General features: G+C 43.5%; 1 protein-coding gene across 7 annotated transcripts in view; it reads right to left on the reverse strand.

The window, feature by feature from the left end:
- RNF14 (ring finger protein 14) overlaps nt 1-16451 on the reverse strand; it is a 22481-nt gene extending 6030 nt beyond the window's left edge. For 4 of the 7 annotated variants that reach the window (XR_014025240.1, XR_014025241.1, XR_014025242.1 and 1 more), the window contains exons 1-7: nt 13373-13845; nt 11783-11863; nt 11049-11211; nt 10008-10159; nt 5472-5975; nt 4196-4424; nt 1733-1905 (exon numbers count right to left, since the gene is read on the reverse strand). Coding sequence is in view for 4 of the 7 variants with exons in the window: in XM_081318604.1 (XP_081174730.1) it covers nt 1733-1905; nt 4196-4424; nt 5472-5975; nt 10008-10159; nt 11049-11202 (1212 nt within the window). In the remaining 3 variants the exon portion in view is untranslated. Of the gene's footprint in view, nt 1-586; nt 603-1732; nt 1906-4195; nt 4425-5471; nt 5976-10007; nt 10160-11048; nt 11212-11782; nt 11864-13372; nt 13846-16291 lie in introns of those variants that run through there. The other 3 variants (XM_081318602.1, XM_081318605.1, XM_081318603.1) reach the window with 3 other exon arrangements.
- Between the last annotated feature and the right edge of the window lie 305 nt (nt 16452-16756).

A 16756-nucleotide genomic window follows, 5' to 3' on the forward strand; every position in this document is an offset into this window, starting at 1 on the left:
TAGAGCAGGGGTGTCAAACTCAATTCCATTGAGGGCCACATCAGCATTGTGGTTGCCCTCAGGGGGCCGGGTGGGTATGGCCAGGGTGGGCGTGGCTTACTGGGTGGGCGTGGCCAGCTCTACATTGTTCGCCTCAAGGGTGCCTATGGGGGCCTGGGCAGGAGTGGGACAGATCTCAGGGTCTCTGGCAGAAGGAGGGTCTCTGGGCCAGGGCCAAGGCAGTGGGGGCCGTTCCCTCACTGTTTCCAGGATGGCTTCGCGGGCCGCATGAAACCACTTCGCGGGCCGGATCCGGCCCCCGGGCCTTGTGTTTGACATGTCTGATGTAGAGGCTATTCCCTTGTGCTATCTACAACTCAGTATTGCTAACATTGCATTAACTTATGAAACTGCAGTAGCAAATGCTGTCTGACTGCTGTAAGAAAAAGAACTCTGCCTGCCTTTTCTAAATAGCTGAAGCACTAGATGGGATTTTTTACATACAGGTAAGTCCTTGACTTATGACCACAATTGAGCCCAAAATCTGTTGCTAGGTGAGACAGCTGTGAAGTGAGTGTTATCCCATCTTATGATCTTTCTTGCCATGATTGTTAAATGAATCACTGTAATTATTAAATTAGTAACACGGTTTAGTGTTTTATTTTACAAAAGGTGATCACATGACCTCAGTACACTGCAATTGTCATAAATATGAGTTGCCAAAGCGTATGAATCTTGATCATATGACCATGAGGATGTTGCAACACTCATAAGTGTGGAATAACCATCATCTCGCTTTTTTCAGTGCCATTCTAACTTCAAATGGTCGCTAAATGAACTGTTGTAAGTTGAGGACTACCAGTGTTCCATAGTATTACAAAAGTGGAGCTTCAGAAACAACAAAGAAAAATCCATTGCCAACAGTCCTCTATTCTTAGCTGCTAGGAAGTATATCAGCAGAAGTTACGTAAACTGATATGGGAGCTTATGGGTGTATGTGTTTGTGGGTATCTGCGTGTGTATAAAAGACAGGTGTCAAGACTTAATTTTATTATTATTATTATTTATTAAATTATTATTATTTATTAAATTTTTATATCACAAAGAGCAGTATTTGAAAACCAATATAAGAACATTCTCCGGAAACTTTTTCAAACTTTTAAAGTGGCCATTCTTAAACTAAGGAAAGAGCAATTTTACTAAATGAAAACCTTAAGTTCAAAACTGTAATGTATAACCTGTGGAATGAACTGAGAACACTGAATTGAAAAAGTGAATTTTAATTCCTTTCAAGATTACGTTGTGTTACTGAAAAATGCTTTGTAAATAGTGACTATGAAAAGTGTAGATATATTTCAGTTCTTCTTGGTCTTGTTTAACATTTTTCCAGCAATTCTCAACTAGTTCTATTGCTGGTTACATAATGACCTATCTGGAACAATATATTTGTAGTGTTTTTGTTTCAGTTTAAGACAGGTATTACTAGCTGTTAAGAAACAGCCTTCTTACCACCTATAGGTTTTTACCACAGGAAAGGGCAATTCAAATCCTGTCATTCCCAACACAACCAAAAACTAATCTATGGAGATGATCCCAGCCTATAGTCAGGATTAGACTGAGCTGCTATTCTAAAAAATTACTGTCCACAGGAATTCAAAGGTGAACCACAATTCTTGCTCCTAAAAAGCTAAACAAACATCTCTTGAGTCTCCAGAACATTTTTTACTCGTGCCCTTCTTTGCTATGATCTCACCTCAATAGGAGTTCCACAGCAGGGACATGATTTGGAATTACATTCTAGCCATTTTTTACTTTCCATCTCCTCTAAGGCCTTTTGAATAACTCTTTTGCCATAGCGTTTCTCCAAAAATTGTTTTGTACTCTCATCTGCTGCAAGATATTCATTGCGTAAATCTGCTAGCTTTTCTGCATAAAGAACAGAAAATGGCATAAAGTCGTACAAACATGTTTACCTTTATCTGTTTCACAAAACAAGCGTCATTAGTTTCGCACACTCATGCATTTCAACAAATAACAGTAGTACAAGAGTAATGGGATAGAATAATTTTTCATATTTTTCTTAAGAAACACAATATCAGTATAGGTATCAAGAATTCACTTCATGCAAAAATGCTTTTGCTAGAAGAGTCAAACCTACTAGAATATGTTTTAATAAATAAGACACTCCTTGTGGGAGTGCCATGGCAAGCTGATATCTTCCTAGCTTTTGCTGGTAGCAAAATGGCTTTTATGAGGCGAATCTCGGCTAGATGCTGGATCCAACCCAGCATAATTTCTCCAGAACAAAGGAGAGATGGTTGAGTTCTCATGACTTCATGATTGAGAAAACTATTTTTCATGAGTAGACTGCAGAAATTGCCATTTTTAGTTGTCTTATGAGTGGAATGGCTGGGAGTCGGGATTACATCAACTTCATTACATCAGGCTGCTTTGCATAATCCAAAAAAGATATATTTAAAAAACTTTTACAATAAAATTTACACCATTCTTTATGTAGCAAAAGGGTGCTTAGTATTTGGATTTTTGAAAAGTTAACAAGGAATTAATGGGCCAGAGGAATTTGAAATGATAGTTTTAAATTATTTGGAAGAATTTCTCATGGATTTTTTTTTATTATAAAGATACCTTGAAGGCTGGACACAAGAATCAGAGGACAAAATAAAATGGAGCAGAAATCCTCAGTGCAAAGTTTTGAATTCCTCTGAGCCAAACCTTTGAAAAGAATGGATCAAACGCTTGATAAAATTGACGGACCATATTCTAATAAAGTTTTAAAACAAAATGAGCTGCAATGGATGTCTGTGAAATTAATCTGAAGGGGGATTTAAATGTAATACAAATAGATCTGATGCATGACTTATTCCCTAAAGGAAAGGAAACTATTTTTCTTCTTCCAGATATATAAAAGAACTGTTAAGATGTGGAAGGATTTTATTAGAAGCAACAAACAAAAGGATCAATTTTACTTATCGATACAAAAGAAATCTGTAAAAGTTCTGAAGGATTATTGCTTTGAAACACAGATGATCAGCAAATTACCCCTGTAAGTTTTTTTTAAAGTGGTCAAAATAATTTTAAAAACTCAGGAAAGTTTGTAAGATTGGCTTGTTTGACCAGGATTAAAAGAATAAAGTAGTTATATCTGCCCTTACTGGACTTTTGCTGACAAAGATTAATGGATGTAGCATTTGAAAAGTTTTCTTTATCTAAGAGATAAGATATAAGCAGAAAACAGCCTTCTCCTATTTCCCCACCTTTTCTTGTATTTGTGTTTCTATTTTATGTAGTTCATATTAACTTTACATTTATAACTCTTAATATTTTTTAAAAAAATATCTTTACTCAGTAAAACCTTCTACAATCCCTGTTCAATTAAAGAAGCAAAGAAATGAAAGGAGAAGAGAAATATCAAGAATTATGTAAGCGGATAGCCTTTAAGAATTTCAATTCTGACAGCTGCCAATTTTTGTAACCGGTGTCTGCAATTTAAAATGTTAAATATGGGTTTCCCCTAGAAGTATAGATAGTGACCCAATTATGAAATCAGAATGGTTAGAATGAAAATGTTTGGTCTGATTCGGAGGAGAATGAATTCATTCTATTAAGCTCCTGAAGAATCTGAAGCTATTCAAGAGACTTAAATCATCTTTTTGCTTTGTATCTTCTCAAGCAATTTAAGAATTAGACTTTTTTTAAAAACAAAACTGGCTCTGAAATGTTCCAGAATTAAGATAGTCATTTCTTCCTATTTTAAACAAACAAACAAAAAACTGGGCCACAAAATTTCATCAGTATAATCTTGAAATGCTCTTAGGAGGGCCACCTGCGCCACCCACCATCATTCTATGAGATTATTGAAGAGATTTTCACACCCAAAATAATGTTAATTAACTAGATTTATACCCCACCTTTCATTCAGAACTTCAAGGTGGCATAAGGATTGCTCCCAAAAAGAACCCTGTGAGATAAGATTGGTGTAAGAATCAATGTGTCCCTCTGTAGGTTTCACAACTTGATAAATAAATGATTCAAGAGTTATTCTGTGAGAATGTTTCCATGGCTGAGAAGAACCTGAGTTTCCTCAGTGCCAGTCCAACATTTTAAAAGCTTACTCTCCAGCACTACACTAGCTCTGTTTATATAAAGTGTAAATATTCAGAGAGCACTGAATGGAAGGTCCTTTATGGTTACTCACCTGCAGTGACTTTACATGGGGAAACTCCATGATAGGTCATTTTACACAAAGTGCAAAATGCGTAATTACATTGTGAACAGATGCCCATTGTGCAAGAAGGATCCTGCATCACTGGAGTTTGGCAGCTTGGACGTGGGCAATAGACTACATCTGCCATCAAATCCAAACTTGACTGAAGCAGCAGGCGGTCATAAAGTGCAAACAGCTTCTCTTCCACCAGTTCTTTCACCTTCAAGGCAAGTGATGAAATACGTTAGAGGATTTTGATATAGCAAGATTTACCCCATATTATATTTATGAAAATAATCTGACAGAAGAGTAAAAAGATATTAATCAGTGGAACTACATTTAGACCTATTGCCTTACTGCAGAAGTGCTCCACAATGCATATTTCTAAGGCTTCGCTAATAACAATCTAAAGACTTCAAAGACTTAGAACGGACTCCAGAATATTACTGAATTAAATTGGGGCCAATTCATTATAGAATGTAAAAACATACATTTAACACTAAGCTTAGACCAAAGTTCTAAAGTTATTGAAAAGTTAATTTACAAAATAAAAGTTAATCCAGAAAATAATAAAACCTTTGTCTACTGCAGGACAAACAACCTTACACCTGCCTGTTCTTATAAATTAGATAAATACCTAATTAGGCACTGGCCTAATTCTTTGGGAACCTAGTTCTGTGGTCATCTCTTTTAAATACTTGCAGTATTAGCTGCCAGAATCATTTTAACAATAGAGATAGCCACTACTATAATTGGACATTAATATATCTTTAAGTAAGTCCTCAACTTACAACAGTCCATTTAGTGACCGCTGAAAGTTACAATGGCATTGAAAAAGTGACTTAACTGTTTTTCACATTTACGACCATTGCAGCATCCCCATGGTCACATGATCTCAAAATTCAGACGCTTGGCAACTGGTTCGTATTTATGACGGTGGCAGTGTCCCAGGGTCATGTGATACCCTTTTGCGACCTTCTGACAAGTAACGCCAATGGGGAAGCCAGATTCACTTAACAACCGTTTTACTAATTTAACAACTGTACTGATTCACTTAACAACTGTGGCAAGAAAGGTGGCAAAATGGGGCAAAATTCAGTTAACAAACATTTCACTTAGCAACAGAAATTTTGGGCTGAGTTGCGGTCGTACGTTGAAGACTACCTGTACTAGCTTTCCTTTCTGGAGAATGCCCATCTATTTTTATCCTTCAATGACAGGGCGGGATTCATACCATGTCTGACCCATAACTTTTCTTTTCTTTTACCTGCCCAGGAGTGGCAACAGATGAACACTGAGGTTCTGGACAGTTCAGGCAATGGACCTGTCCATCTTTGATTTGAATTTCAAAATAGTTCTTTAAGCAAATCTTGCAGTACACATGCCTGCAGTCTTTAAAGTCCATACATTCACTTCCCTGTTTTACCGAAAAACAGATATTGCATGTGAACATTTTACAGTTGAATTCCTTCTCTTTTTGGGACTGATCAAAGTCTAAAATTTCCTTAATCAGGATTGACAAAGATTCAACATCCTCTTCAGTAATTGTTCTAGAGGATTCTCCATGTGCTGATGCAGCATCCTGTGTGTCATAGCAAGCACCCTCTTCCTTTGGCTGTTTTTCTTGTTCGGTTATCTCTGGTTCAAAAGGGGAAGTGATATTCAGATAGGCGAGTGTCTCTTCTTTGAGAAATTGCATCCAGGCAAACAGGACTACAGAACCTCTGTTTTCTTCCCATAAATTATCTAGGTTCCTGCAAAGGGCAGTCAGCTGGGGGAGGGGAGGGCAGGGGAGGGGAGAAACAGTTAGAAAAACATTTTTTCCCCACGAATCTTAAGTCGATATTACTATATCCTTAAAGAAAGCAAGATTTCATGAAAAGAAACATTATTTTAATAGTACTGTAGCCATATTTTAAGCCCCATACAAAGCTGTTATCTGAACATTAGGGACTGCTATACCCATTGAGATAAGACATAACTCCAAAAATTACTTATGTACTATTTCCAAATGAACACGCTATATGAATAATATTAAGGTTTTGAAGTCACAATTGACTTTATAATATACCGTATATACTTGAGTATAAGCCGAATTTTTCAGCCCACTTTTTGGGCTGAAAAAATCCACTTCGGCTTATACTCCAGTCAACAAAAAAAAAAGAACTTACCGAGGACTTGCGCGCGGCCGAGCTACTTTGCCTGACGCTGCTGGGGTCGCCCGGGCGCCTCTGCTCGCCCTCAGCAGCACCTGGCCCGGAATCACATGCGAAACAAGCCCGGCAGAGGAGCCGGAGCGGCGAGCAGAGGCGCCCGGCCCAGATCCTGCAAGGCCCGGCCGAGACACGCCCCCAGCAGCGGAGCTGCTCCGGCTCCTCTGCCGGGCTTGTTTTGCATGTGAGCTACTTTGCCTGACGCTGAGAAGACCCGCTTGGGCACTCGGGTTGGTGTCAGTCTCCGCAGGCCCTTCTCGTTTCCAGGAACGTCAAGCGCGCTTGGCTCCCCACCCCCACGGCAGGGCAGGGCAGGGCAGAGCAGAGACTTGCTCGCCCTTCTGACGGCCCTGAAGAGAAACGAAGGGCTTGCAAACTCCCCGCGAGAAGCTGGGCGAAGCGCGCGGCTGGGCGAGTGTGTGCCTGCGCGCGTATTTACGAAAGAAACGCTCCGAGAGTTCTTCTTTCTCCGCCCCCTTGGGGGGAACTCTAGCGACTGCTGTAGCCGCGCTTCTCTTCTCGGCTCCGAAAATAGGGATTTCTACTCTCTCTCTCTCTCTCCCCTCCCCACCCCGCATTCTCCTGCCTCTTCGATTGCGACAATAAAAGGGCGAAGGGTGCGCTGGTTTCTTCCTCCTTCCTCCCCCCCTCCCCTCCCCTCCCCGATTGTCAGGTGAGGCAGCTGGAGGTCTGGCCGGGAGATTGTAGCCGTTTTGAAACGCCGCGTCTTGAAACGCCCGATCAGCTGATTTTCAGGTGGAAGAGCCGCGGCTTGAATCTGTTTGCATCTGCCTGAATTAGACCGAAACGGCCTGAATTTGACCAGAGTTGCTTTGTAATGGCTGGAGGAACTGCAGAGGAGGTCTTGCCGGGAGATTGTGGCCGTTTTGAAACGCCGCGGCTTGAAACGCCCGATCAGCTGATTTTCGGGGCGGAAAGAGCCACTGCTTGAATCTGCTTGTATTTGTTTGAACTTAACCAGAAACGGCTCGTAATGGCTGGAGGAACTGCGGAGGGAGTGAATGCTCCAGCCTGGAATATTTGGAAAGGCTGGGGGAACCGGATGAACTGCAGCTTAAGCGACTGTTGCCGGAGGAGCCATGGCTTGAAACGCCCCAGTTTTGGGGCAGCGTTTGCTTGTTCCCTCCCTCCCTCCCTCCCTCCCTCCCCTCTAAATCCTTCCTTCCTTCCTTCCTTCCTTCCTTCCTTCCTTCCTTCCTTCCTTCCTTCCTTCCTCCCTCCCCTTTCCCTCCTCTCTAAATCCTTCCTTCCTTCCTTCCTTCCTTCCTTCCTTGCTTGTTCCGGGTAGAAAAAACGCTGTCGACCCCGGCATCTTTTGCGGGGAGGGGTGAGGTGGGGTGGGGTGGGGTGGAGGAAGCAGTTTGCGAAGCAGCCGAAATGGGGGTGTCAAGCCGACCAGGAGGAGGAAGAAGAAGAAGAGGAGGAGGAGGAGGAGGAGTGGGGGGCACGCGGCGATCCCGCTTCGCTGCTTTCGCCCGGCGCCCTTTTCCGACGTCCGCATCACTCCAGGCTCAAAGGGCGCCGTCTGAACGGAGAGTGCGGGGAAAGTGGACGTGCCGCCGGCGCCCTGCTCCCAGGCCCGGATTGGCTGGAAAACATGCCTGCTCGCGAGTAGGCAGGCGAAGATCTGGAAGGCTCGGGATGTAGGGAGGGTGGGGGGTGGGGGGTGGGGGGAAGCGAGAGTCTCCCGGGACGAGGGGAGACTTCCCCCTTCGCTTTTGCTTGCTCCGCTTCTGCTGATGTCACGGCCGCCGGAGCTCGGGAGGCTCGCTCGCCAATCACAGCCGGGAAGCCTGGGGGAGACCGGGAGCCAAGAAGCCAGCCGCCGCGAGTGCTGCGAGGGAGCGCGGCGTGGCGGGCGGCTTTTTAAAGGGAACGCCGCCCCCTTTTTAAACTTCCCCTCCTCCTCCGCCCAGCCTTTACTCTTCTTTCCTTCCACTTTCCGGATTAGGGCTGGGGAAGGAAGGAAGGAAGGAAGGAAGGAAGGAAGGAAGGAAGGAAGGAAGGATTTAGAGAGAAGGGAAAGGGGAGGGAGGGAGGAAGGAAGGAAGGAAGGAAGGAAGGATTTAGAGGGGAGGGAGGGAGGGAGGGAGGGAGGGAGGGAGGGAACAAGCAAACGCTGCCCCAAAACTGGGGCGTTTCAAGCCATGGCTCCTCCGGCAACAGTCGCTTAAGCTGCAGTTCATCCGGTTCCCCCAGCCTTTCCAAATATTCCAGGCTGGAGCATTCACTCCCTCCGCAGTTCCTCCAGCCATTACGAGCCGTTTCTGGTTAAGTTCAAACAAATACAAGCAGATTCAAGCAGTGGCTCTTTCCGCCCCGAAAATCAGCTGATCGGGCGTTTCAAGCCGCGGCGTTTCAAAACGGCCACAATCTCCCGGCAAGACCTCCTCTGCAGTTCCTCCAGCCATTACAAAGCAACTCTGGTCAAATTCAGGCCGTTTCGGTCTAATTCAGGCAGATGCAAACAGATTCAAGCCGCGGCTCTTCCACCCGAAAATCAGCTGATCGGGCGTTTCAAGACGCGGCGTTTCAAAACGGCTACAATCTCCCGGCCAGACCTCCAGCTGCCTCACCTGACAATCGGGGAGGGGAGGGGAGGGGGGGAGGAAGGAGGAAGAAACCAGCGCACCCTTCGCCCTTTTATTGTCGCAATCGAAGAGGCAGGAGAATGCGGGGTGGGGAGGGGAGAGAGAGAGAGAGAGTAGAAATCCCTATTTTCGGAGCCGAGAAGAGAAGCGCGGCTACAGCAGTCGCTAGAGTTCCCCCCAAGGGGGCGGAGAAAGAAGAACTCTCGGAGCGTTTCTTTCGTAAATACGCGCGCAGGCACACACTCGCCCAGCCGCGCGCTTCGCCCAGCTTCTCGCGGGGAGTTTGCAAGCCCTTCGTTTCTCTTCAGGGCCGTCAGAAGGGCGAGCAAGTCTCTGCTCTGCCCTGCCCTGCCCTGCCGTGGGGGTGGGGAGCCAAGCGCGCTTGACGTTCCTGGAAACGAGAAGGGCCTGCGGAGACTGACACCAACCCGAGTGCCCAAGCGGGTCTTCTCAGCGTCAGGCAAAGTAGCTCACATGCAAAACAAGCCCGGCAGAGGAGCCGGAGCAGCTCCGCTGCTGGGGGCGTGTCTCGGCCGGGCCTTGCAGGATCTGGGCCGGGCGCCTCTGCTCGCCGCTCCGGCTCCTCTGCCGGGCTTGTTTCGCGTGCGAGCTACTTTGCCGGCCGCTGCTGAGGGAAGATCTCTGGAGAGGAGCATAAGGTGAGCTGCTGCATTTCCCAGCCTCGGCTTATACTCGAGTCACCAACTTTTCCCACTTTTGGGGGGTAAAATTAGGGGTCTCGGCTTATATTCGAGTCGGCTTATACTCAAGTATATACGGTAGTTAAAAACAATTCACGAGAAGTTTTAACCCGCATATTATTTTCCCTAGCTAATGTGAATTTTAATTATGATGCTTCCTTTTAGCAGTCTTATTTTGTCTGCAACAAGATTGCCAATCACTCACTAAAAAAATATATGCTTGGTCATCCTGGTGGACTATATAAATTACATGCTGTGTAAAAGATCTATGCCAAACCTGAGCCTGAGACAGCCACTTGCAATTGAGAGTGAACAGAGGTGGGGAAGTTGAAGGATAGTCTGCTGGGAATTCAAAATTCAGCACTACTGGAGGCAGAAAGCTTACTGCATATTCAAGCTTGCTGTTTTGAAGAGTCTCTGTGAAATTGCCTGAAACAAAATTTATTTATTTATTAAATGTGTTTGCCACTCATCTTGCTGCAAGGCAACTCTGGATGACTTACAAATTAACCTGATCACGCAGTTTCCAAGTCATGCTATTTAATTGAATGGTTCAATATTATTTCCATAAAACCTTTCATTAGAAAAATTCCTGAAAACTGTTCCTTGAATTCAGGTACGTTGATTAAATGTGGCCTCCAAATATAGTTAGATTGCAATCCTCATCCACTTTTTCAATACTGGTGATCTAGACTTGGTCTCATGGGAGATGTTCAGCGACCTTTGGATGCCCATGTGTTGCCATCTCTTTGTATAACACAGAACCACCTGTGTTAGGGTTAGGATTAGTTGTCAATCACTTTCTTACAAATCATGGAAACAGATTCATCACAACTGTCATGCAGAGAAAAGGATCTCGCATCTTCTGTTTCACAGATGGCATATCAAGAAATCTCTGGCTGACTCCTGAACGTTCTGTTAGCCCTCTTCACCCACTTCCAAAATCACTTTCACTTCCATCAAAATCAACTTGGGCTTGGATTTGGGGTTACAAATACTTTCTTTATTCTTGGATTGGATTACAATGTAAAATTGTCCAAAGTGTGTGCAAAATGTAAATTCCTGCCTTGTGTGTGTATGTATATATTCAAAGAGGTCTCTGAAACATATATACTGAAATATCATATGAACAAACTCCTACATTTTGCACAGAATAACATAAACTGTGCGACTGACTGTGGGAGATAGGTGGTTAGGTTGGATGGATGGATAAATAAATAAATGTACTGTATGTATGTATGTACTGTTCCATACTTGGCAGTATTCTACTACAACACCTTTCCAGAAAACCAGAATCCAAAAAGGAGTTGGGACTTACCACTCAGAGATACTCTGAAATTCTGAGGCACATCCACGGAGATTCGAGTTTCTCCTCCTTGTACATCTTGTGCTCTCTTGAATTCATCTTCATCATAAATACTTGCCAAAGCAAGAAGTTCATCCTCCTGAGATTCTTTGTCTTCTGAAGACATTTAAACTATCTGTGAATGATAAAACATATTTCTAGAATATGTTACGAAGACCCCGTAAACTGAATAATCTGCTCCAGTCACTAAAGATAGCTCATCATTACTGAAATGGACAGCAGCCACCTTCTGATTTATGATATCTTCTCATCTCAGATAAAGATTCCATAAAACATTCAAAACGCTTTTACTTATTTTAAAAGTTAAACATTGTCTTTAAACCAAATCCATTGCAGTTGGTCTTAACCATGGAATTTGAAACAAAATAACTTCAATCACCGTTTATAAATCAGTTTAGCTTCAATTAATTACACTTAAGGAAGACTAAGGTTCCCATGCTAAACTATATTTAACAGAAATTAAAAGTTTCCAATCTCTTCCTTGCGGCCTGGAGAGGGGAAGAGTTTAAAACCCAAGACATATGAAAATAATGATAAACAACTGTCTGTTGTTATGTTTGAACTAGGCCGGGGATAGGCAACCTTGGCTCTTTTATGACTCGTGGACTTCAACTCCCAGAATTCCTGAGCCAGCCATGCCAAGGTTGCCTACCCCTGAACTAGGCTAATCTCATCAGGGATCTCACCTGAAAGCCCCTCTTCTTCCTTATGAAATTCCTCCAGGATCTTTTCCTGTTTCTGATCAGTTCTTCACTGGAGTGTCACCTCTGCCATGAAACACAGTGCCCAGAGAAAAATATTTGGTCCATACAGTATTACTTTAGAAGTTAAATCAAATCTGTAATATTCTCTCAAATCTTTAAGAACTATTAGAATATACATTGTTAATTTAAATAGTTTAGCTGGTTTTTAAAAATTCTACCACTACTACAACAGAAGGAGTATAAAGTGATAGTTAGGACTGGAACCAGCCTGCCTTCCATTGCACAAGCCAGAAAGAGGATTAAGAAAATAACTACAAATCACTCGCAACCTGGATATAAACTGTATCAATTTCTCCCCCTCAAGACTGGCTACAGGGCATTGCATGCAAAAACAAGTAGATACAAAGAGAATTCCCCCCCCCCTTCCATCACTCTACTAAACACCTAATTCCCACAGCACTGTCTTATCCCTAAGGATATTTACTCATGTAGTATGGCTGTATTAGCATTACCCTTCTCACCTTTCCTATTACCTACTCCTATTGATATCTTATGATTGTTTGTATCCCATGATTTATGATTGTATCTTATGTTTTATGCTTTATCATTTTGTTGCTTGAATGTACACTGACAGTTTATGCACTGGAGACAAATTCCTTGTGTGTCCAATCACACTTGGCCAATATATTCCATTCCATTCCCATTCCACTCCACTCCATTCTTCAATTAGTTCATCTATTTTTAATTTGTTTTATTTCATGTTCATATCTTAGTTCAAAGCAATTTGCATGACAATTCTTAGAGCCTTTTTGATGGAAAAGGCAAAATTATTTTTAAAAATTAAGACAGTGTTACGTAAAAAAATGAACACATCAGCCTTTGGTATTCTTATCTTTACTAAGTACATTCTGTCCTCTCAATAAATTTCACTTGGCTATTAGCAACTGGGTTGGTATTTCCCGCAACACATGTAATAACTTGGGATGGGTCAACATAGACACCACCACCATCTTAACCTTGTCTTGCTCAGCTTGCTAATTAAACTTTTCAAAGTTTAAGTACATTGTACAAAACTGGAATAGCTAGATACAGAAAGCTGGAAGTTGAAGGGAAGTTTAAGTGGGCAGCTTCAGGTTCATACAGACTGAAAGATTCAATGAAAATAGCTAAGGTGTGCAAGATGAGAGGAAAATGATGGCATTAATCACTCAGGGTAATTTAAGATATTGTGTGAATCAAGTCATACTATGGATTGTTTGACCTGTTGTTCTGATTCCGTCATTGCCATTTCTAAACCATAGTTCATGGCATAGTATCTTGCATTGGAAATAGCAATAGCAGTTAGATACCATTTCACAGTGCTTTACAGCCCTCTCTAAGCAGTTTACAGAGTCAGCCTATTGCCCCCAACAATATGGGCCTTCATTTTACGACCTTGGAAGGATGGAAGGCTGAGTCAACCCTGTGCCACTTAGGATCGAATTCCTGGAGTGAGCAGTGAGTTAGCCTGTAATACTGCATTTTAACCATTGTACCACGTCTCTTAAGATCACTTTTCTTGGACCAAAATACCTTTTTCTTCTTCTGTATTCTCTGTTCCCATTCTTATTTCACTTGGAGCAGTGAAGCTATGGTTGTTTTAAGCACAGTTTAGACAAGGAATAATGTTATCTGTTAGCATAAAACAATGCACCGGTATAAAAATTATAAAAATTGCAACAGTAAAGATTAAAAAAATAATGGCAAGTATGTAATTGGTTTATTCATATATTGCCCTAATGATTCCACTTGTCATCTCTCCCTCTGCTGCTGCTTCCCTAATATCAAAAGTATGACTGTTGGTTCCACAGGGCAAAGACATGCCTTTCAGCTACATTATTAGTGGAGCAATCTTACCTAAAAAAAAATATGCAAAATAAATTTTATTCCACTAAAATAATTTTACTGCTCAAATTATTTTCAAGAGTCCATCGATCACATTTATACAAATGGTTTATTTGTTTGTTTGTTTGCTTGATATGCTGTCCATCTCATCATCAAGCGATTCTGGGCAGCTTACAGTATCAGAAGCAATTAAATGGAAGCATTAAAACACCACGTCATAAATCAGAAATGACTAACATTAACACTAAGTTAAATAAAGAACCAGTGAGTAAGCAGGTATGGAGGTGGGACCTTAACTAATCTACTAGCCATTTCCAGAATAGGCCACCCCAATTGGCCGGCAGTTTGACATCTCTGAGGGTAAAGTCTTCCCAAGGGTGAGGTGCAATTGGTATCTTTCTAGTTAGTCACATGATATTTTATTTTCTGAACAATCAGAGAAAAGTATACTGTACAACAGACATGTCAAACACAAGGCCCGGGGGCCAGATCTGGCCCATGGTTTCATGCAGCCCACGAAGCCATCCTGGAAACAGTGAGGGAACGGCCCCCACTGCCTTGGCCCTGGCCCAGAGACCCTCCTCCTGCCAGAGACCCTCAGATCTGTCCCACTCCTGCCCAGGCCCCCATAGGCACCCTTGATGCGAACGATGTAGAGCTGGCCATGCCCACCCAGTAGGCCATACGCACTCTAGCCACGCCCACCCAGTAGGGCACACCCACCCGGCCCCGAGGGCAACCTCAATGCTGATGGGGCCCTCAATGAAATTGAGTTTGACACCCCTGCTGTACAAGCTTTTGCTGAAAGCAGAATGTTAATAATCCATGTTGTCCACTAAGAATCAAAGAAATATAGTACTTACTTTCTATAGAAAGTACTTTTTCTGGCTATTCTATAAATTTTCATGAATGGCGTTTTTGATAACTAATTTTGGTTTCATACTAACATTTATTAAAATTTGCAAGATGTTCCCTTCCTAAATCTGGTTTACTTGAGAAATTCTTTTATCTATAAAGGAAATGTATGAAAATAGGTGAAAAATATAGGCCAGGAATGGTATGTCACAAATTATTAACCTGTCTTCAGATGTTAGGTTTAATTCATTCCCATATATACATAAGCAGGCTTTGGAAAGTTGCTTTGTTAAAAAAAAAACAACCCAGAAACTTTCTAATTTCCCTAAACTGCTTACAGATTTCATATGCTACTGATCAAAAAATCCTGCAAAGTATCCCTTAAAAGGTAAAGGTAAAGGTTCCCCCGCACATGCGTGCTAGTCGTTTCCGACTCTAGGGGCCGGTGCTCATCTCCGTTTCAAAGCCGAAGAGCCAGCGCTTGTCCGAGGACATCTCCGTGGTCATGTGGCCAGCATGACTAGACGCCAAAGGCGCACGGAACGCTGTTACCTTCCCACCGTAGTGGTCCCTATTTTTCTACTTGCATTTTTATGTGCTTTCAAACTGCTAGGTTGGCAGAAGCTGGGACGAGTAACAGACGCTCACTCTGTTACGCGGCACTCGGGATTCGACCGTCAAACTGCCGACCTTCTGATCGACAAGCTCAGCGTCCTAACCCACTGAGCCACCGCGTCCCTTAAAAGTATCCCTTAAGAGGCTTCAAAAGCTGGAAGCATCAACTCTGCGCGATGGTAGAACTGAGATCTACGTTACCAAAGTTGTAAGATAAAATAGCCGAGAAAAGAAAGAAATGGACCATTTGGTTTTGACCTGGGTCACAACTAATATCCATTCACTGCTGCGACCCCCCCCAAAAAAAACCCCACTTACTACAGGGATCCTCTAAGGTCATCACTTATCATCACTGGAGATTTTTAAGAAGAGGCTAGCTAGACAGTGACTTGTCTGAGACGGTGTAGGTTCTCCTGCTTGAGCAGGGGGCTGGACTAGACGACCTCCAAGGTCCCTTCCAGCTCTGTCCTATTCTAAGGCTCGTCAGAGTAACAAAACATAATTGGCTGTGCGCCATCAAATCGTTTTCGACTTTTAGAGACCACATAAGATTTTCTCCATAACAAACAAACAAACAAACAAAAAGCTGTGGAATAAAAGAAACCACGAGAAGCGCCTCGGCTGGAAAAAAAACTTTGGAACCACCCAAAGACGCGAGCTGCCAAGTTGTGGTTTTCAAAAGCAAACGCGGAGCCTTGCCCGAAAAGGCCGAGGCATTTCTTTCCCTTGATATTGCAGAGAGCTCTACAACTCGGAAGAGCACCTTCCGCTTCTCGCAGGCGCTGCCGATCGAGTGACGTCACAGAACCTAAGGCAGGGGTAGGCAACCTTGGCTCTTTTATGACTCGCGGACTTCAACTCCCAGAATTCCTGAGCCAGCATAGCTGGCTCAGGAATTCTGGGAGTTGAAGTCCGCGAGTCATAAAAGAGCCAAGTTTGCCGACCCCTGACCTAAGGCAACAGACCGCCGCCATCCACAACGCGCCTCCAGCGCCCAGCGCCTCCTTCCCCTTTGCTCAGCCGGCTCCTGTTCCGCTCCGTCCGCTTCTTTGCTGTACTCCCCACCACCACCCCACCACCACCGCCGCCCCAAGCCGCATTCAACCCAGCCCCACCCTCGGACCCTTCCCCGCTGACCAGGACATCGCTCCGCAGCGCTCCTCCCCCTCCGCTCGCAAAGCCTGGCCACCAGTTGTTCCGTCTCGGACTGCGGGGGGAAAAGCGATAGGAAGGGAAAGCGAGGGCGGCGTTTCAGTCTAGCGAGGTCATGTGCGTCCGCTGGTTTCCGGTTCGTTTTGCGAAGCTTTACTCGCTCCGGGTAGCCGAGGAGAGGGGCTGCCTTGGGGGGAGGGAGGTCGCGCCCGTGGAAAGGGGAAGGGGGCAGTTGCCGACCCGCCTTTGCGTTCCCCGGAAAGGATGGGCGGCGCTTATCATCGGTTTTGCTTGAACTTGTCACCATTTTGCGTAGTGCGATTTGAAAAAGAAGGCACTGAATAATAATAATAATAATAATAATAATAATAATAATAATAATAATAATAATAATAATAATAATAATAATAATAATAATAATAATAATAAGTTGGAAGGGACCTTGGAGGT

This window comes from Vipera berus (assembly GCF_964194415.1).
Source record: "Vipera berus genome assembly, chromosome: 2".
Lineage (NCBI taxonomy): Eukaryota > Metazoa > Chordata > Lepidosauria > Squamata > Viperidae > Vipera > Vipera berus.